This window comes from Mirounga leonina, unplaced genomic scaffold (genome assembly GCF_011800145.1).
Source record: "Mirounga leonina isolate KUSES-001 unplaced genomic scaffold, KU_Mleo_1.0 Mir_173, whole genome shotgun sequence".
NCBI lineage: Eukaryota > Metazoa > Chordata > Mammalia > Carnivora > Phocidae > Mirounga > Mirounga leonina.
In genome coordinates this window covers 72898667-72919070 of record NW_023270447.1, presented here as the reverse complement: position 1 = coordinate 72919070, position 20404 = coordinate 72898667, and the positions used below count along the sequence as shown (strand labels likewise).

The following is a 20404-nucleotide window of genomic DNA, read 5'->3' as shown; positions in this document are numbered from 1 at the left end:
TCGGACACTCCCGGACTAGGAGAATTACATTGTCGGGATTATCTAGTCATAGTAATGGGTGTTCACTGAGGGCCTTCCCTGGACCGGTAATTGTTCTGGGACAAGTTAGAGCTGGCGCTTTGGGTTAGGGTAGTGGATATGGGACTCCCGAAAGTAGAATGACAAGACTTGGGGATTATTTGGTTGAGATGACAGGGTTGACCCAATTTACACTCCCTGTAACCCGCCGCCCCCTCTTTTCACTCTAGGGCTATCTACAGGCATGATGGAAGAATCCCATCCAACTTCAACAAAAATCCCACGTCTCGCAAACTGGGAAGCAGGGTGAGGGGGTGGCTGGGGCAGACCTGTGGTTTGCCCCAAGGTCACACAGTGGAACTGGATCGTCTGGGCTCCCAAAGGGACTTTTTAGTTTCCTAAAAAGTGTGCTTTTATTTGCAGGGTTTTTGGTTGATTTGTTTTGTTTTGTTTTTTACAATGAGCATAATTAGTTTTGTAATTTTAAATGTACTTGTGTGTTGGAACCCACGGTCAGAAAGAAACCCGAGAAAACCAGTCACCCGAGCAACCCCCGCGAGGGCGTAGCGCCTGCTCCGCCCCCGCCCGCGGACTCCGGCTGAGCTCCGCCCTCGGGGATCCAGGAACTCAGCGCCCGCCAGCCGGGTCGTCGGGAAAACCCGGAGCGGCCAATCCCGGCGCGGCCCTGGGCGCTGCGTGCGCAGAAGACGTCGGAGGCGCATGCTCTCTGGCGGTCCCGGCCCCGCGGACTGGCGCCGGCGCTGGCCTCCTTGGCCCGCGGACTCCTGGGCCGGCTGCGGGCATGGCGGCCAGTCTGTGGATGGGCGACGTGAGTGAGGGCAGCTGCCCCGGTCCGAGGAGGACGAATCTTAGCGTCACGGGGGAGGACGAGTCTGAAGGGGAAGGGTCCTCGAATCCCAAAAGGGTGGAAGTGAATGGGGAGAGGAGTTCTTTGGGTGAAACAGGCGGGTCCCAGAATTTAGGTGAAGAGACCGAGTCTGAGGATGGGGGTTCCCGGCCCTCCGCCTGCGTTCATGGAAGGGAAAGGGAAGTTCTTTAGGGGGATAGAATGGCTGGAATCCCAAGGATTGAAGGGCGCTGTGGCTCGAGGACTGGAGGGATAGGGTTACTAGATCCAAGGAGGAAGCTCCCTAAAGGGAGCAAGTTTGAAGGGAAGGGAGGCAAAGGATTGAAAACGTGGGAGGTGGGATTCAGGCCACTGTAGATGAAAATCTCCACTCGCCTCATCCCCGCCCCCACCAGCAGCGTGTAGCCAACCCTGGGTGGGCTCTGGAACCGGGAATGAGGAGCCTGGATGCCCCCTGAATGTATTGCTCTTGTATTTACGCAGCTGGAGCCGTACATGGATGAGAATTTCATCTCCAGAGCCTTTGCCACCATGGGGGAGACCGTGATGAGCGTCAAAATTATCCGAAACCGCCTCACTGGGTACATTTTCTCCTTCCATCTTTTCAATTCTCCTTTAATAGACCGTGCTGCCAGTGTCATTCTCGAGAATGTAAACATCGAAAAGTCAGGGCTTCTCACCCCTAATAATAGTTAACATAATGTTATAAACGCTAACATTTGGGGGCTTATTGAGAGGAAGTATAGCATATTGTTAAGGACTGGACTCTGGAGCCAGACTGAAAGTTAGGTTTACTGTGTGACCTTGGGCAAATTACTAAACCTCTCCATTTCCATCTCACCGTGACTATGAAAATGGAGATGATAACACCATATCCTTCATAGAGTTATGGTGAGGATTAAATGAGTTAATTCACATTCAGCATTTAGAACAGTCTAGCCTATGGCATTTGGTCAATGAATATAAACAGATTATGATCTGCTAGGTAGTAAGCACTTCAAAATCCTTTTTTGAGGGGGCACCTGGGTGGCTCAGTCGTTAAGCCTGGACTCTTGATTTTGGTTCAGGTCATGATTTCAGGGTCCTGGGGTCGAGCCTGCAGCGGGACTCTGCGTTGGGTGTGGAGCCTGCTTAAGATTCTCTCTCTCTCGGGGCACCTGGGTGGCTGAGTCCGTTAAGCATCTGCTTTCAGCTCAGGTCATGATCTCAGGGTCTTGGGATCAGGGCTCCCTGCTCAGTGGGGAGTCTGCCTCTCCCTCTCCCTCTGCCCCTCCTGGTCTCCAAAAAAATAAAAATAGAAATAATCTTTTAAGATTCTATTTTTTTAGATTTATTTATCCAATGCAGAGCTCGATCGTAGAACCCTGAGATCATGACCTGAGCTGAAGTCAAGAGTCAGATGCTTAACCGACTGAGGCACCCGAGTGCCCCAATAAATAAATCTTAAAAAAAAAAAAGGGATTTTATTTTTAAGTAATCTTCACACACAATGTGGGGCTCAGACTTAGAACCCCAAGATCAAGAGTCACATGCTTCTTGGACTGAGCCAGCCAGGTGCCCCTAAAATAATTTTTTAAATTACAAAAACGTCTGAGCTAAGTATTATTATTAGGGAAGCTTCATAACTGTCTTAAAGTTTACAGAGCTGTTAAATGACAAGCCAGGACTCAGATCTGTTCTTAAAGTCATGAGTGCCCTTAACTTAAAAAGTTATTTATAGAAACAGTACCATGTGCTGTTGTTGTAGGTTCCTGGGATATGTGGCTGAAACAAACCAGGCATAGTCCCTCCTCATGGAGTTTACTACATTCTAATGGGGAAACAGCAGTAAATATGTAAACAAAACAAAATGCAGAGAATATTTTGAGATAGTGGTGCTATGTTGCCTGCACATTCTTCCTTCTCTTGAGGGGTCTCACTTTTCCTTAGAGTTCTAATTAGAAAAAAGAGGATTCTCTTATCATTTTGACAATGTTTACTGAGCAGGTACTCTGCCAGGTACACTACCAGAGCAGCTTGCTGAAACATCAAATGGTTGAAAAATATAGATGAGAGATGAAGTGTGGTCAGTTCTGGCTGTTTGGTTGACAGGTACTTTGTGTATTCAGAATCCCAGTACCTATTACTGAAACCCAAGTATGGCTGCCTGTAGAGAGAGGCCAATATTCTAGAGATGAGGTGGGTTTTTTTTTTTTTTCTCTTGCCCCCCCCCACCCCCACCCGAGAGACGAGTTTTGATTGGAAGGGAATATGAGCTTTATTCAGGAGGCCGGCTACCTGGAGAGAAGGTGGACTCTTGTCCAAAAGCCAACTCCAAGGTTTCTCCTGACCCAGAAATTTTTAAAGTGATTTAGGGCAGTTAATTAGTTAAGGGAATGCAGTGGTCTATGACAACTTTTGACTACGTGCAGTCTCGATGGTGCCAGCTACAGATGTTATCATGGTGGTTGAAGGTATTGCAGTGGGGTCTGGTTCCTTGGTGGGGGGGTAGGGTGGTGTTGTGCAAGAGGGTTTGGTTTCTTGGTGCCCCGGGTGGTGCAGGAGAGCCCGGTGACATGTAGAAGTGCTCTGTTCTTTCTACGAAAGAATGCATGATCCATAAATGTACACAGGTTTAGTTAATCAGTCAGGTGGGTTAAGGGTGCTTGCTAAAACTTAAAAGACTAGGTTGGCCAGAGGGGCCAAGGCAGCTTCATACCTAGGAACAGTTTGTTTTTGTTTTTTGTTTTTGTTTTTTGTCTTTCAACCATTTTATGAAATGAGAAAAGACCAAGGTAGCCACGAGGCCATTCACATACAGGTATGCAGTGTGGATGAGGAAGGGACAGAGGAAAAACCAGCACGACGCCAGGTGATCACTGGGAACCAACTTCCCCAAAGCTCCTAACAGCAGAACACTCTAGACAGGAGCATATTTATATAGGTCCTACAGAAATAGACTTGGTTCCATGCCTGTTCTCTGCAATTGGCCTGTCTCTGTAGGCTTTTTTGTATCAAATGGAGTAGAGGTTTTCAGTGACCCTGAGGCAGGCATAGAGAACTCATTGCCGGTCCCTGCCCAGCTCCTGGGATGCCAGGACGTGACAGGTGGAAAGGGAGAAGCAACTGTACAGCCTGGAAAAAAATACAGTGAGCACAGTGGACCACGGAGGGGCTCCCCAGGTCCTGCTACATGAGGCCATTAACACACCTTGACTCTGAGCCTGATAAACAGTCTCAGAAAGGACCCTGTGCCCATACGTGAAATGTTTCTCGGGGAAAACAGCCCCCACCCCCTGGACACACTAGTCCACGGGGCCCTCAGTTTTCATTCTGAGGTCTGGGAGCTGCAGCCCAGAACAGGGATGAAGAATTGCACCAGCTACACTCAGGGCGAGCCAAGAGCCTTTCCCTGGGAGGCCGTGGCTCTGCTGCTCCCTCCTCTTCAACGTTGGTGCCTGCATCCCCCCAGCTGCCTACATGCTCTCTCCACTTGCTTTTTATTTGCACTGTATTCTAGGAACAGATTCTCTGGCAGGTAGATCATGCTAGCCTAAATATTTTTCTTCTTTTTGCTCTTGTAGACAGAAAACCCCAGATAATCAGCTACTAGTATGAAAACACATTCTGTAATACTTTCTACTTTATTGAAATAAAATTTGGAACTCTTTTCCTATCCGTGATTCCTAAACTCTGGCTATTTCTTATGTACTTACAAACACATTACATTTATGTCTTGCCTCATTTGACAGACTTTGGAGTGTCCTGTAAGAATACTGTAAAATAAATAAATGCAAATTTAAAAACCAAGACCAGAGAAAATAAGGGAAAAAAAATAAGACCCATGGAGAATAATGTGCAGCAGAGCATAGTGCTTAAGAATGCAGTCAGTGGTTGCACAATAATGTGAATATTCTTTTTTTTTAAGATTTTATTTATTAGAGAGGGAGACAGCGTGCGCATGTAGGGAAGAGGGGCAGAGGGAGAAGCAGGCTCCCCGCTGAGCAGGGAGCCCGACTCGGGACTGGATCCCAGTACCCTGAGATCATGACCTGAGCCAAAATCAAGAGTCAGGTGCTTAACCAACTGTGCCACCCAGGCACCCTCAGAATATCTTTTATAGCTTTTCTTTTTTTATGTGTCTCTCTCTTTTTTTTTTCCCCATCTTAGGCGGGTCATGTGCCAAGGTTGTAACAGAGTTTAAGGGAGGTACATGTCACAACAGTATGAACACTCAATCATCACAGTAATGAAGTACAAAAGGATCATCTTCTGTCTGTTTTAAGCGTAGGAAAGCTCACCTCTTATCTTTTCTCGTGCCACTGACTTTTTAAAGAGGTAGGACTAAATTGTCTTACATAAGGTCCTACATTCTGGAATCTGGTTTTATTTGCTTCCTTGTGGTGAGGGTTTAGCTGTTCTGTCCCTAATATTCCCTATAAACTGGACATTAGATCTAAGGGTTTGATTGGATTGTATTAAATATTTTGGAGGGCGCCTGGGTGACTCAGTAAGTTAAGTGTCTGACTCTTGATTTTGGCTCACGTCATGATCTCGGTCGTGGGATTGCATCCTGAGTCAGGCTCGGTACTCAGCAGGGAACCTGCAGCTCTCCCTCTCTCTGCTCCTCCCCCTCTCTCTGCTCCTCCCCCTCTCTCTGCTCCTCCCCCTGCTTGTGTTCCCTCTCTCGCTCTCTGTCTTACTGTCAAATAAATAAATAAAATCGGGAGCACAAGCAGGGGGAGTGGGAGAGGGAGAAGCAGGCCTCCCGCGGAGCAGGGAGCCCGATGCGGGGCTCGATCCCAGGACCCCGGGATCATGACCCGAGCTGAAGGCAGACGCCCAACGGCTGAGCCACCCAGGCGCCCCTCAAATAAATAAATCTTAAATATTTTTGGCAAAAGTACTTCAAAGGTGCTACAGTACATAAATAAGTGTTTATCAGAGGAGTCTGGACTGGCCCAGATAGACAACCCTTATATTCAGGTTTGTAAGTTCTGAACTGGAATATGGCAGGGAACAAAAATAGGATGAGCTCTGATTAGAAAAACATTTTTCCCTCCCCTTAGGCCAAGGCTCAGTCTCATCTGGGAATCCCATCTTTAACCATTCTCTTTCTCTTGTTTGCTTTCTTTCCAGAATCCCAGCTGGCTACTGTTTTGTAGAATTTGCAGATTTGGCCACAGCCGAGAAGTGTTTGCATAAAATTAATGGGAAACCCCTGCCAGGAGCCACACCTGTAAGGACACTTGGATAATGATGATGTTCCCATTTTTATTGTCATCGATAACTATCATTCATTGAATCCCTACTGTATACTTACTCTGTTGAACCCTATAACAACCCTGCACAGTAGGCATCGTTATCTTTGGCAGCCCAGGAAACCGAAGCTCAGGGAGGTGGCGTAACTTGTCCGAGGCAGCGCAGGTAGTAACTAGCAGAGGCGGGACGCCAGCGGAAGATTGGTTGCCTCCAAAACCCATGCCCTTTGCACTCTGCACTGCTGCCTCCCTTCATGGAAGACTTGCAACTCTAGACCTCTTGCCTGATTGAGAAACTAGAACAGGCTGGCAGCAGTGAGGACACATTTCAAGAGAGTTACATTCTGCTCTTCCCACAGTTACTTAGCTTACAGCCGCACCAAGCTGGCACACCTGGGCTCATAGAACCATGGAGCTGGCAGTGCCCTTAGCGGTCATCCGTGCAACCCCCTCACTTTATACAGGAGAGAAAGCTGAGGCTTAGAGAGGGGGAGATGTTTTGGCCAAGGTAATTTATTTCAGTTTTTTTCAAATATTGTTTGACTCTTGAAACACCTTTCTCTGTTTTAGTTTGTTTGTTTTTAAATTTCTAGGCAAAACGTTTTAAACTGAACTATGCCACTTATGGGAAACAACCAGATAACAGGTAAGTGCAGGGTGGCCCCAGGGTAGCTTCAAGGCCCAGGAAATGTCTAGAGACAAGATGTGTCCCTGTGCTGGTCACCACCAAAGGGGTTGGGGAGCCCAGTTTGGTCCACTCCGCCTTCCTCCTGAGGGATGACTCCCTCCCCTCCCCTGCTGGTGGACCTGCCCAGTGTGCTTCTTGTCAAGACCCATGTCTTCTCTGTATTTGGTGCTGCCTCTGGCCTTCCACCCTGTTAGTACCTGCAGTACTGGAGTTTTATTCATAAGAATTGACCTGTTGTAGTGACATAAATTCATTGTTTCAGGGTGCCCTTCAAAAGCTTTAAAACAATGTATCAAGAGCTTTAAAAAGATTTGTACCCACTGACCCTGTAATTCTACTTCAGAATTTATACGTGGATGTATGCAAAGATTAGCTTCAAAAGTGTTTGTTGAAATATTACATATAATGGGGGAAATTGGGGAAAAACCCAAATAACCTACTAATAGAGAAGTAGCTTAAATGACAATATGTTCATTAATTGGAATACTATGTATCCATTTGTAAGTCATTTTGCAGCAGATGAGGACAGGTCAAGAAGTTGGTGATAAGTTAAAAGTGAAAAATGCTAGAAACAAAACAAGGGAGTCATACCCAAGTTTTGTAAATTTCAAAAAGGAAAGCCAGGGGTGCCTGGGTGGCTCAGTCGGTTAAGCGTCCAGCTCTTGATCTCAGCTCAATTCATGATCTCATGGTTGTGAGTTTGGGCCCCACATTGGGCTCCACGCTGGGGGTGGAGCCTACTTTCAAAAAGAAGAAAAAAGGGATATCTGGGTGGCTCAGTTGATTAAGTGTCTGCGTTCGGCTCAGGTCATGATCCCAGGGTCCTTGCTCAGTGGGGAGCCTGCTTCGCCCACTGCCTGCCACTCGACCTGCTTGTGCTCACTTTCTCTCTCTCTTTCTCTCTGACAAGTAAATAAATAAAATCTTAAACAAACAAACAAAAACACAAAGAAGCCAAAGAAAAAAGACAAAAGTATATAACAGAGTGTTCATAGTGATTACCTTCGAGTGGTTGGGTTACTGGTAATTTTATTTTTCTTTGTCCTTTTGTGTATTCTGATTTAAACAAGGAATATGTATCATACTTGAACTAAGACTATAATAATGAGTCTGTTTGTTTGCTATTTTTTGTTAAATAATTTTTTCTAGAACAGAGGTTGACAAAATGTGACCTGACTTACATCACCTGTGAGCTAAAAATAAAAATGGTTTTTACACTTTTAAAGGATTGTGAAAACAGAAAAAGCAACAGAGACCATAGGTGCCCCACCAAGCTTAAAATTTTTACTATCTGGCCTTTTACAAAAAAAGTTTGCTGATCCATGTTCTAAAAGTTGGCAGATTTCATTTTAGCTCTGCTTTCAGTCTTAGGAGATAAGGTCCAGTTCTCATTCTCCATCTGCACCATTTGAATTAAAAATATGCAGTGAGGGCCTCCTGGCTAGCTTAGTCGGTAGGGCATGCGACTCTTGATCCTAGGGTCATGAGTTCGAGCCCCACATTGGGCGTAGAGATTACTTAAATATTTGCAGCGAATACAGAGTGTCTAGTTTTGTCTTTTGAGCACCTCCGACCAGGCCCCCCCATCTGCACTCCTGTAATATTTGAAGCCAGACAGGCTTTGTTCAGTGGATAAGGCGCTTGGGACAGGGGCTGCTTCCATAACTCTCTGCCAGGACTGCCAGGAGCAACAAGTTAGGACCTGGCTAAGGACCCATCAGACGTGCTGTTCCCCGGGAAGGCCCAGGAGAGGTTTACCTAGAATGGGCCAAAAGAGCTTGTTAGAACAAAGCTTTCGGTGTCTGTCTCTGAATCTTGTTCTCCCCTCTCAGCCCTGAATACTCCCTCTTTGTGGGGGACCTCACCCCAGATGTGGATGATGGCATGCTGTATGAATTCTTCGTCAAAGTCTACCCGTCCTGTCGGGGAGGCAAGGTGGTTTTGGACCAGACGGGCGTGTCAAAGTAAGGCCTTACCTGTGACTGATGCCCACCGTGTTCCAGCATTTGTCTCAAAGATGGGGGTGTTAGAGCGAGGCCATGTAGCATGGGAATGAAGAGCACGGGCTCTGGAGCCAGACTGTGGTGTGCATCCTGACTCGGGTACTGGCCCAACCTCTCACCTGATTATTTCCTCATTGGTACAACAGATGCTAATTAATAGTGTGCTCACAGGCCTGACCTAACGGTTATGTGATGTGCTATAAATAAAGCAGTAGGATATGCTGGGTAGGTGTTTGCCATTTTACCTATTATTGTTACTTCAAAGGTAGAAAAACCTCAAGAAAGGCTTATTTTTGATCAGAGTAATAGTTATAAGCACAAGTTTGAGTTACAAGCTCAAGACGTGGATTTGAATCCTGCTTCTACAATGATGTTGGGCAAGTTGCCTCTGAACTTGATTTCCCCCTCAGTAAAATGGGGACACTACCGTTATCTAATCATTGGGCAGTTTGACGAGATAATCCTAGGGAAATGCTCAGCACAGTGCCTGGGAGATAAGAAGTGCTCACGAAATATTAGCTATCATTTGTTGATCCCGGAAGTAGGATATGAGTCCCGGGGCGCCTGGGTGGCTCAGTCGGTTAAGCGTCTGACTCTTGTTTTTGACGGACTTTTGGTTTTGGCTCAGGTCATGATCTCAGGGTCGTGAGATCGAGCCCCACGTGGGGCTCTGGGCTCAGTGCGGAGTCTGCTTGAGATTCTTTCCTCCTTCATCTCCTTCACCCTCTGCCCCTCCCCCCCACTCTTGCGCATACCTGTTCTCTCTCAAATAAATAAATAAATAAATAAATAAGTAAAATCTTAAAAAAATATATGAGTCCAACAGAGCAAGAACCTTGTCTGCTTGTGACTGCTGAGCCCCGTTGTCTAAACGTGATACCTGGTGTACAGGGCAGACGGGGTAAATGTTCGCTCAGGGAACCACAGCTGTTCCTACCACCACCACTGCCATGATGATGAGCATGGTAACAGGATTTCCAGTAGATTGGGAGGGAAGCCACTGGGAAGGAGCCCCATCAGTCAAGGCGTGGAGGGGATTCCTCGGCCCCAGGCTCCTGCCGAACTGGAGTTTCACATCGCTCGATGGCATGCCTCTACTGATGGGGCTCTCATCCCTTCCTGCAGAGCTGGACAGACTCTCCTTCTCTTCCATTCTTCGACTTCGCCTTCATCACGTTTGTGATCTAAATAAGGTATATGCTTTTGTTTTCTGCAGGGGCTATGGTTTTGTGAAATTCACGGATGAACTGGAACAGAAGCGAGCTCTGACCGAGTGCCAGGGAGCAGTCGGCCTGGGGTCTAAACCAGTGCGGCTGAGTGTGGCAATCCCCAAAGCGTGAGTCCTGCACTGGCGGGGAGGTACAGGGCCTCTGGATTGATGCCCACCTGGACGCTTCTCATCTGCTTGTTAATAATCAGAGCTTCCGCATGCCGGCTGGGAGACTGCGGGGAAGCCTGTTACTTGCCAGGCTGTGTGCTGGGCGTTGCAGATGAATGAGCATAACCTGCGCCTCCAGAAGCTTGTAGCTGGGGGAGAGCTCCGACCTGCGAAGGCAGATACATTCAGACATTGCTGGTAGTAGTACTGGGAAAGCGGTGTGTCCTGCATATTTAATGTTCCTGCTCTTTGCCCAGTAGTATCGCTGTTAGAAATTTACCCACAGAATTAATAAGAACTGAGCAGAAGAAAAAAAAGTATACTGAATTTTAGCTATGGGAATGGCTGAGAGTTAAAGATCCAAACACTACAGAATATTACATATATCACCATCCTACCTGTCATGCCAGGCAGAAAGCCCTTCTTCCCTTACAGCTCCAAGCAAGTTTCTCACCCAGAAGACAGCTATTGTCAGCATAGAATCTTCTGTCCTTTGGCCAAAGCAGTGGTTCTCAACTAGGGACAGTTTTATCCCGCAGGGGACATTGGCAACACCTGGAGATAATTTTGGGTGTCACAACTTGGGTGGGGAGGTGCTCTGGGCATCTAACGAGTGGAGTCCAGCAGTGGTACTAAGCATCCTACGCTGCCCAGGACGGCCCCCACACCAGACTTACCTGCCCTGCCCCCAGGTCAGTAATGCTGAGGTTGAGAAATTCCATGCCAGGCATAGGAGAGTGACTGCATTCTTAGGGCAGAACTTCCAGATAGCCAGGTTTTTCAAAGCAGCAAAAGATTTGGAGGTTCTTTGCTGCTTAACTGTGTTTAATACATGGAAGATTAGCCTGTGATTTTCCCCCCAAAATGTTAATTTGTTCTAAACTCTACTATATAGGGGTGCCTGGGTGGTCAGTTGGTTAGATGTCTGCCTTCCACTCAGGTCATGATCCCAGGATCCTGGGATTGAGCCCCAAGTCAGCCTCCCTGCTCAGCGGGAAGCCTGCTTCTCCCTCTCCCTCTGCCCTTCCCCCTGCTTGTGCTCTCTCCTGCTATCTCTCTCTCAAAAAAATTTTTAAAAAATAGTAACTCTACTATATAAAAGCATTAAAGAAAATATTTAAAAGAAGTTTCCTCGTTACCCTAAAATGACTAATTATGATTTCTGACTTTTATAAGCTTCTCCATAGATATCCGTGATAGGTAGATATAGATACACTGGATCAATTTACATGTGGTAGATTCATTTCTTTATTATTAATTATCTCATTCTCCCCCCGCCCCCAGTTTTCTTCATATACACATTCCCTTTCCCATATAGCTGTATAATCCTCATCATAGTATTTTTTAACAGCTGTAGGGTATCTTAAGTGTATATTCTGTCTCGAGGTCCCTCTGATATTGATGGTGTTGGTTGTTTCTGATGTGTTACCATTTATTTGATCAATAGTGACTGAATCCCTACAACTCTCCAGGCCCTGACCTAGACTTTGGAGTTGTAGCTATAAACAAGAGAAAGAAAGTCCTTTCCACAAGGAGGTTGTGTTCTGTTCCATTTCTCGGTTGATCATTGTTGTCAGAATTTGGTGCCTGCATCTAGGGAGGTGCCATCAAGCACCAGGAATTGAGGGCAGTAAGAGGTCCCTTTGAGAGTTAATCCGCAAGAGCTGAGTGTGGAGAAACAACAGAAATGTGCAGACCCAGGCCAGGGAGACTGCCTTCAATTCCATGAACATACCAGGAGGGTGGCAGGCTCCTTGGAAACATGGCGGGGTGGTCCTGGATGAGAACGGTAACAGTGTCCAGCCTCGTACTGGGCAGGGAGAGGGAGTCTCTGCCATTGGACTTCATCTAGCCAGCCCGTCAGGAGGTGATGCTAAGGCAGTCAGATGGGGCGTTGTCTAACTGCTTTGGCCCAGTCCTGCTCACCACGCAGACGTTGAACTCAAAAGGAACTTGTGAAGAGCTCATTCAGACTTTGAGAATTTGTGGTTCCTTAGGGTTTGCTGTGGTAGTTCAGCTCCTGCTTATGACTTGGGTTTCCTCTCTGGCTTCACTGTGGAGATAGAATACACCCATCCCGAGGCCATGGGTGCAGTCTACAGCACATGACAGTTACGGTTCTCCTTACAAGCCAGGTGGCATGGTGGTGTGAGCCTCTGCCTCCCGCACATTCGGCTGCACTTGTGAGTCTGGCTCTTTGGAGTATGAGGACTCTGGAAGCACATCGCCGTGTTGTTCTTTTGATTGCTCTCATCTAGGACTGCTGGTCAGGCCCCGGGCCTGTCTCATAAGCCTATCCATACATACATGGTTTTGTGTATTTTTGAAAGCAGTGGATCCTTTGCAAGCTTGACATTCTGTCTTTGGTTAGCAGTGGCTGGGGTAGCCATGCCAGCCGGAGAAAAAAGCTGTCCACTGAACCTGGGCCTCAGCCCTGAATGGTGAGTGCAGGATATAGGAACCTCGCAAGGTGTTTGGCATCTGTCAGGGCAGATGCTGTATGTAGTGGGCTGGTGTTCAGAGCATGAGTCTTGGAGTTAAATTTGGCTCCAGTCCTAGGTGTGGCCTTGGGTGAGTTACTTGACCTTTTAGATTCTCATTCTCATCTGTATAATGGGAATAATTATTAATAGCTCTGTCATAGGGTTGTGCAGGACTTAAAATAGGAGCCTGTATCTGAAAAACAATGGGCCCAGATGCTGAGAAGCTACTCCATCAACAGTAGTTGTGACTACAGTAGTGTTGGTAAGGCTACTGGAACACTTCTTTTTTGTGTGTGGGAAAGAGGGCATTCGACATTTTGTAGTTTGAAATGCTTCTTGGATCATCCTAAATCCACATTTTCCAGGCCATGTTCACCTGAGCCTTTGTGGCTGGCAGAAAAACAGTCCGTGTCCCCCCCCCGCCCCGCCCCGATTTTGAGAAGAGGACAAGTCAGTACTGACAAGATTTGATAGGAGAGCCAAACCTGGCCGTTAAAAACGGACTGTAAAGCCTTGGCTCTGGAGCCGGACTGCCAGGGTTTGGGTCTCTGTGTGACTTTGGACAAATTACCTGTCTGGACCTCTGTTTCCTCATCTGTAAAATAGGAATAAATGTATTCTTATTGCATAGGGTTGTTGTGGAGATTCGATGAGTTAATGTGCATAAAGCCACTTGAACAGCCCCTGGTCACGTAGTAAGCTCTTGGAAATGTGTGCCTGCATTTGTTGATTTTTGCTGCTTTCTTCATCTAAGGAGCCGTGTGAAGCCAGTGGAGTATAGTCAGATGTACAGCTACAGCTACAACCAGTATTACCAGCAGTACCAGAACTACTACGCCCAGTGGGGCTACGACCAGAACACAGGCAGCTACAGCTACAGCTACCCCCACTACGGCTACACGCAGAGCACCATGCAGGTAAGCGCGCGGCCCCGGGCCGCAGCTCGGCCTCCAGCGTGGCATCGCTAGGCTGCAGCCTCAGAAGAAAACGGGGAGAGACGAAGCGACCTCTTGGCTAAAAATAAGGCCTTCTTGTCTCGGGCCAGGAGTTCACGCTGCTACTCACCCTCTCTTCGGTCTCTTGGCAGACATATGAAGAAGTCGGGGATGACGCGTTGGAAGGTGAGAAGTTTGTTCACTCATTCCTCTGTCCTCTGTCAGGCGACCGCTCTGTGGCGCCACTGTTCCTTAGCTCGATGCTGAGGAATGCAAGGTGGATTCTGCTCTGGAGGAAACTGCCTTCTAGTGAGCGAGCTAGTGCACGCATAATTATAGTGAGAAGGGAGCGTGTGCCCCAGAGGCGTGCGTGCAGTCCCAGCGAGCCCAGAGGAAGCAGCGCAGCGGGGGAGAGGCCTGGGACATTCAGCCCCCACATGTAGGTCTCCAGCAAAACTCTTGCCTTGTGTGTGTTTGATAGTTTGTAAAATTCATTTTTTTATCTCATTTTAATTTTTTCCTCATGCTCAAGTAATAGGTATGATTGAAAATTTGGAAAAGGGCACCTGCGTGGCTCAGTCGTTAAGCGTCTGCCTTCAGCTCAGGTCATGATCCCAGGATCCTGGGATCGAGCCCCACATCGGGCTCCCTGCTCCACGGGAAGCCTGCTTCTCCCTCTCCCACTCCCTCTGCTTGTGTTTCCTTTCTTGCTGTCTCTCTGTCAAATAAAATTTTTTTTTTAATTTTTTTAAATATTAAAAAATTTGGAAAATATAGTAACATATTATGAAGAAAACTGAAAATCACCCCAATCTGCTACATAGTAATAGCCATTTTTAATTTTTTTTAATTAAAAGCATTTGTTGTAATTTTTACTGAATTTAACACAGGAAAAAGGAAAATAAAACTGAAGGGATTGCTAACCTTCAAACAAATGATTTCTCAAATGATATTAATACTTAAAGGATTTTTAAGGTTTGAAAATACTATGAAAAACAATTTTTTTAAACATTTCTGAATGTTACGTTTTAAAAGAAGTAAAATTTAGGGGCGCCTGGGTGGCTCAGTTGTTAAGCATCCGCCTTCGGCTTGGGTCATGGTCCCAGGGTTCTGGGATCAAACCCCGCATCAGGTTCCCTGCTCAGCGGGAGGCCTGCTTTTCCCTCTCCCACTCCCCCTGCTTGTGTTCCCTCTCTCGCTGTGTCTCTGTCAAATAAATAAATAAATCTTTAAAAAAAAGTAAAATTTAGGAGCACCTGGCTGGCTCAACAGTGGAGCATGTGACTCTTGATCTTGGGGTTGTGAGCTCGAGTCCCATGTGGGGCACAGAGATTACTTAAAAAATCTTGGGGTGGCTGGGTGGCTCAGTCGGCTAAGCGTTACTTATTTGGACCCACAACCCTGCTAGGGAAAATTACAGTGTTGATTTTTGTGGTAATTATTTTCTTCTTTCTCTTTAGAGATATCCATCCTTAAATAATATTGTTTTTTTAGCTTCATATAATGCAGTTGTACTATATGTACTGTCTTGCTTTTTTCATTGAACACTCAGCATTTCTTTTAAATAAAATTCTGGTATAGTTAACATACAGTGTTACATTAGCTTCAGGTGTACAATATAGTGATTCAGCACTTCTCTACATTACTCAGTGCTCATCATGGTAAATTAACACCATTTGTGAGATCCAACCAAGTTGTATGCAGTTGAGGCTGATTTTCATTGCTATGTAATGTTCCCTTTGAAGAATAGTGGTCTGGACTTAAGTCATTTTGATCAGATTTCCATAACCCAAAATTGAAGGATCACACGAGGACAGCCAGGGCACATGAAGTCTAGAGAAGAGGTGGAGTAACAGCCACCATGATTTGAGTCTGTGTATGAGGTTTCCTAAGTAGACTCCACTTTTATCCTTAAAGGAACCCTGCAAGGCAGCAGTGCGGGCCCTGAGGGACTCTGACACAGAGCACAGGGAACTTGCCAGAAGCAGGAAGCCCTGGGAGTGGGGAACGGAGTCCAAGTGTCTGGGTGCTTCTCCTGGCGCTCTGAACCCACCCTGGCTTCTCTTGCAGACCCCATGCCGCAGTTGGATGTGACAGAGGCCAACAAGGAGTTCATGGAGCAGAGCGAGGAGCTGTACGACGCCTTGATGGACTGTCACTGGCAGCCCCTGGACACAGTCTCTTCAGAGATCCCTGCCATGATGTAGTCGGGACAGGACCAGCCGAAAAGGACTGTGTGGTGGAGAGGAGAGACTCCTTTTTAACAAAGTATTAGAACTTTTAACTTTTTGGAAATGTTTTGTAAGATTTTAGTGATCAACTCTTCTGAGATTATGACCATTTCTGCAACATTGCTGCCTTCCTTTGCCCGTGAGCCTTCGGAGTTTGACAACCACGGTGCCATTGAGCAAGGTTCTACTTGTCCTTGAAAAGTTAATTTTTCCAGGTAGGGATGTTACCCACTTTTGGAGAGAAGGAGAGTTTGGGGTTATTAACCAAAGTGGATCATAAGATTTATTCAACCCAGAGGGCCATCTCAGGTGACAGACACTGCATCCTTAAGGTTCTCTGGGGTCACAGTGCATGGGTTACCTGTTGTATGCCACGTGGGGGGCAGTGTTGATCATCCATTCAAGTATCCCTTCACCTCGACAAGTTTGCTTTTACGTTTGGTGGCTGTGTGCGGTAGGCTGTAATGGAACCAGCTAAATCTAGACCAAAGGGCTCAAGACTTGGGGGCATGCTCCAAGGGCAAGCCTAGCTTCAATAAGCCCTTATTGAGGGACATTAATGTGACTGTGTGCCTGGCCCACCGGTTTCTTGACATTATTTTCATTTGATTGATAGGTATGAATCCACTTACAATGCTCTCCAGCACCCATGTGGAAAGTCTGGATTTACACTAAAAATCTGCAGCTCACCTCTACTCGTTTGTGCTAGAGGAAATTGCAGGCGGGGGGCGGGGGGGGCGGACAATGGGGGCAACTTGAGGTAAATGGTCTAGGTCACAAGAAGCCTTCAGATATTTTAAGGAATACGTATTAGGCTCTGCCTGAATTTTCAGGCTTTTTGGAGGAAAAATTAATTATGTATAGTGGAAGTTGTAGAGGTCAACCTATCTTTATGAAGACGACACTGTCACGGGGAACAAGAAAACGGACACAAACATACTTCAAGTCTTTTACTAGTCACTTCTATGCCATGTGCCACCAGTAGCAGAAATACAAAGGTCATGGTTTTCCACTAAAATAATCTGTTCTTTCAGCTTGCCTCTTCCCAGTGTTTCTGTCCTGCAAAGGAAGTGTAAGCCAGTGTGTTAATACGCCCCCAATTAATTGCCACCCAGGCTTTTTCTGAAGAGCTGGTCTCAGTCCCATATCCGCATTTATCATCCATAGATGTCCACTCAGATTAGGTTTCATCCTGGACCAGTCAGCCTAAAAAACGTCCCACACTAGATGAACTACACTTGTTTCTACCCAACCCATCTCCCACACTCCTAGGAAAGGGAGATCCCAGGTTTGAGGTTTCCCCAAATGTCAGCATAAGTTCAAACCACAATTGTACATTCACAGCAACCGGCCCTTGCTGCCGAAGGTACAGGGCTTTGGCATCTAGTACCTTCTACTCCTAGCAGTATGCTCTTGGCCTTCCAACAGGATGGGCAAATCTAAGACTCAAGTCACACTGTAAACATTTTTCTCTTCTGGCCACGAACAGCTAATACGGCATACAAGGAAGGTCAGGTGTAAATGACATATGAAAACGCGAAGACTTCCCAGAGGCCTGACTAGCCTTCTGTCGATTCACTACACTACTCAGGGTTCACAAGGCTCAAGCACTACTGGAAGCTGCAAGGAAGCTATGACGTTTCAGGTAGCCAACTTACCCAACTATAGATCCATAATCACAGACAAGGACAACTTTACTGGTAACAGATCTAAAAAAAAAAAAAAAAACACCACCAAAATGGACACTCTCAAGAGGCAAGAAAACCATTCATTAAGTCAGCAATCACTACAACTGCCCAGAGCTTCACATACATCCTCCCTTTAAGCCTAAGATTCTCCCATTTTAGAGGGGAGGAGGAAACCAGGTCAAAGAGAATTCAAACCCTGTTTGAAACTAGCCCACAGTCTATATAACAGACTATAAGCACCACGAGGCCAGCTTCAGTATCCCTTTTCCTCCTTTTACGACCACCAAGACCAGCGTTCAGATCCGATGGGAAAGGGAACCGGAGGGTCAGGCTGTCTCCAGCATCTAACTTTACCTTGTCTAAAGCACAGCAACAACCTGGTATCCTCAGACTCTTCGGTAGCAGACACTGACAGGAACACTTGGGGGCAACCTGCAGAAAAAAGTGTAAAAGCTCTAAACCAGAAATACATCCAATACACCCATCTTCATGGAAGTTTATGGAAAACACCTGGACTCGGGCAGAAGGCTTCTGACCCAGGTCCTGGGCTGTTATAGGAAAGGCGAGTGGCAGCTGCAGGTATTATGCTGACCTGTGCTGTCAAAGTCTCTCCAGGTTGCTCTCGCATGCAGTTGGAGATCCCGTGGCCACACCCGGCCACAGCCCTTGGAAACATGCTGTACTGACCCGCCAGGTAGCTCCCAGAAACCTACCAGGTCCCAAGGTGGTTGTGTTCCATCACTGTCATGACCCCAGAATCCTCACCAAAAAGCTCCACTTCAAAGTCATCCTGGAATCTTCATCTGGGACAGCTGAGATGAGAAAACAGTTGTCCTGAATGATCTTACTGTTCCCTTCCTTTGGTCTTCATAATCAAAGGTGTGACTGGCTTTTGGTACTTAAACGCCGTAAGCTTTTTCGGGGCAGTGACCCACAGCACTGCTGAGATCTGTGCCACTTGCCAATAGATTTTCCCAGTACACCTGTCCACGCCACTCAGCCTGCCCCACCATACTGGTTCTTGGTCTCAGCAATTTACTTCTCCCAAGTTTTTTTCTAGCAACTCTATGTAGGACGCTATTAACAGGGACGCCTGGGTGGCTCAGTCGGTTAAGCGTCGGTCCTGGGATCGAGCCCAGCATCGGGCTCCCTGCTCAGTGGGGAGCCTGCTTCTCCCTCTGCCCCTTCCCCCGCTCGTGCTTGCTCTCTCCCAAATAAAAAAAAGACCCCATTAACAAGACGTTTCTGCTGGCCTCTGGAAACCGGTCAATTGTAATAAAGGACTCCACCTATACCTGAGAAATGGCAGGTACAACAGGAACTGTCTTTTCCTGAAATGTTGCAGATCAGTTACAGCAAACAGAACGGCGACCGTCAAGGAAAACTGTCACTCTGGGCTCCTTTTTGACCACAGCAGCTATGTGGAAGCAGCTGCAGCTTCGATAAGGGCCACAGGGCAATTTAGGTCCCAGGACCGCTCCCAAATGCCACCTAGCCCCCTAGACTCACCTAGAGCCCGTGCACTATTGCGTAACAAATTCATGGACTGAAATATACTGGAGACCAAATAAGAGAACAGATACCATTGGGGCGCCTGGGTGGCTCGGTTGGTTAAGAGTCAAGACTCTTTATCCCGGAACAGGTCTTGACCTTATGGTCCTGCGTTCGACCCAGAGCCCCGCACTGGGCTCCACGCTGGGCATGGAGCCTACTTAAAGAGAACAGATACCCTTTTATATGTACTTTTTAGACTGAGCTTATGCCCAACATGGGGATGGAACTCAAGACCCTGAGATCAAGAGGCGCATGCTGAACCGACTGAGCCAGTCAGGCGCCGAAAACAGATATCCTATTACCAGGTCCCAATTACCACTTTTACTATGTGTCAGAGTTTTACCTCATTTCATCTTCACAGGACCATTTTATCATCCGTTTTACCGGTAAGTTTAGACCAATTAAGCTATCTACTTAAGGTCGCCAATCAACGCAGAAAGCCACAGACCTGGGATTCAAAATAGGACCTAAAGGACTCTAAAACGCGGCCCCCAGAAAACCCTACCCTTTTATCCACCTGCAGGGATTGCTTAACGTGTTGTGCAGCCAGACGACAGGTGAAATCACTTCCCCAAGGTCGCCCAATACGTGGCTTTAACAGGCAGTTTCAGATCTGGCGGACACCACCGCGCAAATTAAGCCACTTCAGACCCAGGACTGCCCTGCACCAGGCCGCCTGCCCGCGTCACTCACCCGTCGCACTACGGTGCAGCGATGCGCGGGCCGAGGCGGGAGCAGGTACGGCCCTCTCGGGCTCCGGCCCCTCTCACCGCGCATGCGGCCGACCAGGCCTTCCGGGTGTTGGTCCCAGCGGGCCGGGAGGCCCGGCAGCTCCGAGCCGCTCTCATCATCCCGCAGCCTCGGAGGCAGGCCCGGCGGGCGCGGGGCCAGCGGCGGCGAAGCTACGGCGCGGGGAGAGGAGGCTGGGCGTGAACTGCAGCAGGCCTGGCTCTCCAGGTCCAGAGACGCCACCACCACACCGGCTAGGGAAAAGGAAGTCCGTGTCTTGGAAGGGGGCTTATATAGGCCTCGCCCCTGGAGGCCGCGCCGACAACTGGAGCAACGCGCCGCGCAGACCGCTGGGAGTTGTAGTCCGCCCGCCCTCACACGCCGGGCGGCGCGTCCCGCTCCAAGACCTAAGCGCGTGTGGAGTCCCGGCCTTTTGACCGGGGCTGGAGCGACTTTCCGCCTGTGTTCCGGATTCACTGAACGTCCGGTACTGGGCACTGGCCTTACAAATGAAGCCGACCCGCCATGCCCGCTGGAGTTCAGTCAGACTTCCAAAGTCGGGAAATGACGCTATGCGCTGCGACAGGGC

The 20404-nt window shown here is 47.6% G+C and overlaps 1 protein-coding gene, 1 long non-coding RNA gene and 5 other non-coding genes across 9 annotated transcripts; 1 reads left to right on the top strand and 6 right to left on the bottom strand.

Annotated features, from left to right (window-relative positions):
* The first annotated feature begins 513 nt into the window (after positions 1 to 513).
* TRNAU1AP (tRNA selenocysteine 1 associated protein 1) lies at positions 514 to 16510 on the top strand. Of its 3 annotated transcripts, none has more exons than XM_035019317.1 (9): positions 536 to 847; positions 1370 to 1467; positions 6005 to 6104; positions 6720 to 6772; positions 8647 to 8778; positions 10034 to 10153; positions 13433 to 13595; positions 13724 to 13799; positions 15684 to 16510. In XM_035019317.1, the coding sequence occupies exons 1-9, from the start codon at positions 821 to 823 to the stop codon at positions 15818 to 15820; spliced, it is 906 nt and encodes a 301-aa protein (XP_034875208.1). In that variant the 5' UTR covers positions 536 to 820; the 3' UTR covers positions 15821 to 16510. The 3 variants fall into 3 exon arrangements, with proteins under 3 accessions (XP_034875210.1, XP_034875208.1, XP_034875209.1); XM_035019318.1 differs by having other exon boundaries at positions 654 to 847; positions 13766 to 13799; XM_035019319.1 differs by lacking the exon at positions 8647 to 8778 and having other exon boundaries at positions 514 to 847.
* Positions 5030 to 5131, bottom strand: LOC118020502. Its single transcript, XR_004681932.1, has one exon. It is a non-coding gene; the product is annotated as a small nucleolar RNA U13 (small nucleolar RNA).
* Positions 16511 to 16780: 270 nt separating the features above from the next.
* Positions 16781 to 20087, bottom strand: LOC118019796. Its single transcript, XR_004681753.1, has 5 exons — positions 19780 to 20087; positions 18246 to 18344; positions 17887 to 17964; positions 17503 to 17553; positions 16781 to 16903 (listed from the first exon to the last, which is right to left on the bottom strand). It is a non-coding gene; the product is annotated as an uncharacterized LOC118019796 (long non-coding RNA).
* LOC118020497 lies at positions 16973 to 17046 on the bottom strand. The gene has a single exon (XR_004681927.1). It is a non-coding gene; the product is annotated as a small nucleolar RNA SNORD99 (small nucleolar RNA).
* LOC118020490 lies at positions 17727 to 17859 on the bottom strand. Its single transcript, XR_004681922.1, has one exon. It is a non-coding gene; the product is annotated as a small nucleolar RNA SNORA61 (small nucleolar RNA).
* LOC118020488 lies at positions 18082 to 18212 on the bottom strand. The gene has a single exon (XR_004681921.1). It is a non-coding gene; the product is annotated as a small nucleolar RNA SNORA44 (small nucleolar RNA).
* LOC118020478 lies at positions 18852 to 18986 on the bottom strand. Its single transcript, XR_004681912.1, has one exon. It is a non-coding gene; the product is annotated as a small nucleolar RNA SNORA16B/SNORA16A family (small nucleolar RNA).
* Positions 20088 to 20404: the final 317 nt, after the last annotated feature.

Coding starts and splice junctions, on each gene's coding strand:
- TRNAU1AP (XM_035019317.1), top strand. CDS start 821: ATGGCGGCCAGTCTGTGGATGGGCGAC. Junction 6,773..8,646: donor GGGAAACAACCAGATAACAG/GTAAGTGCAGGG, acceptor CTCCCCTCTCAG/CCCTGAATACTCCCTCTTTG. Junction 8,779..10,033: donor GACCAGACGGGCGTGTCAAA/GTAAGGCCTTAC, acceptor TGTTTTCTGCAG/GGGCTATGGTTTTGTGAAAT.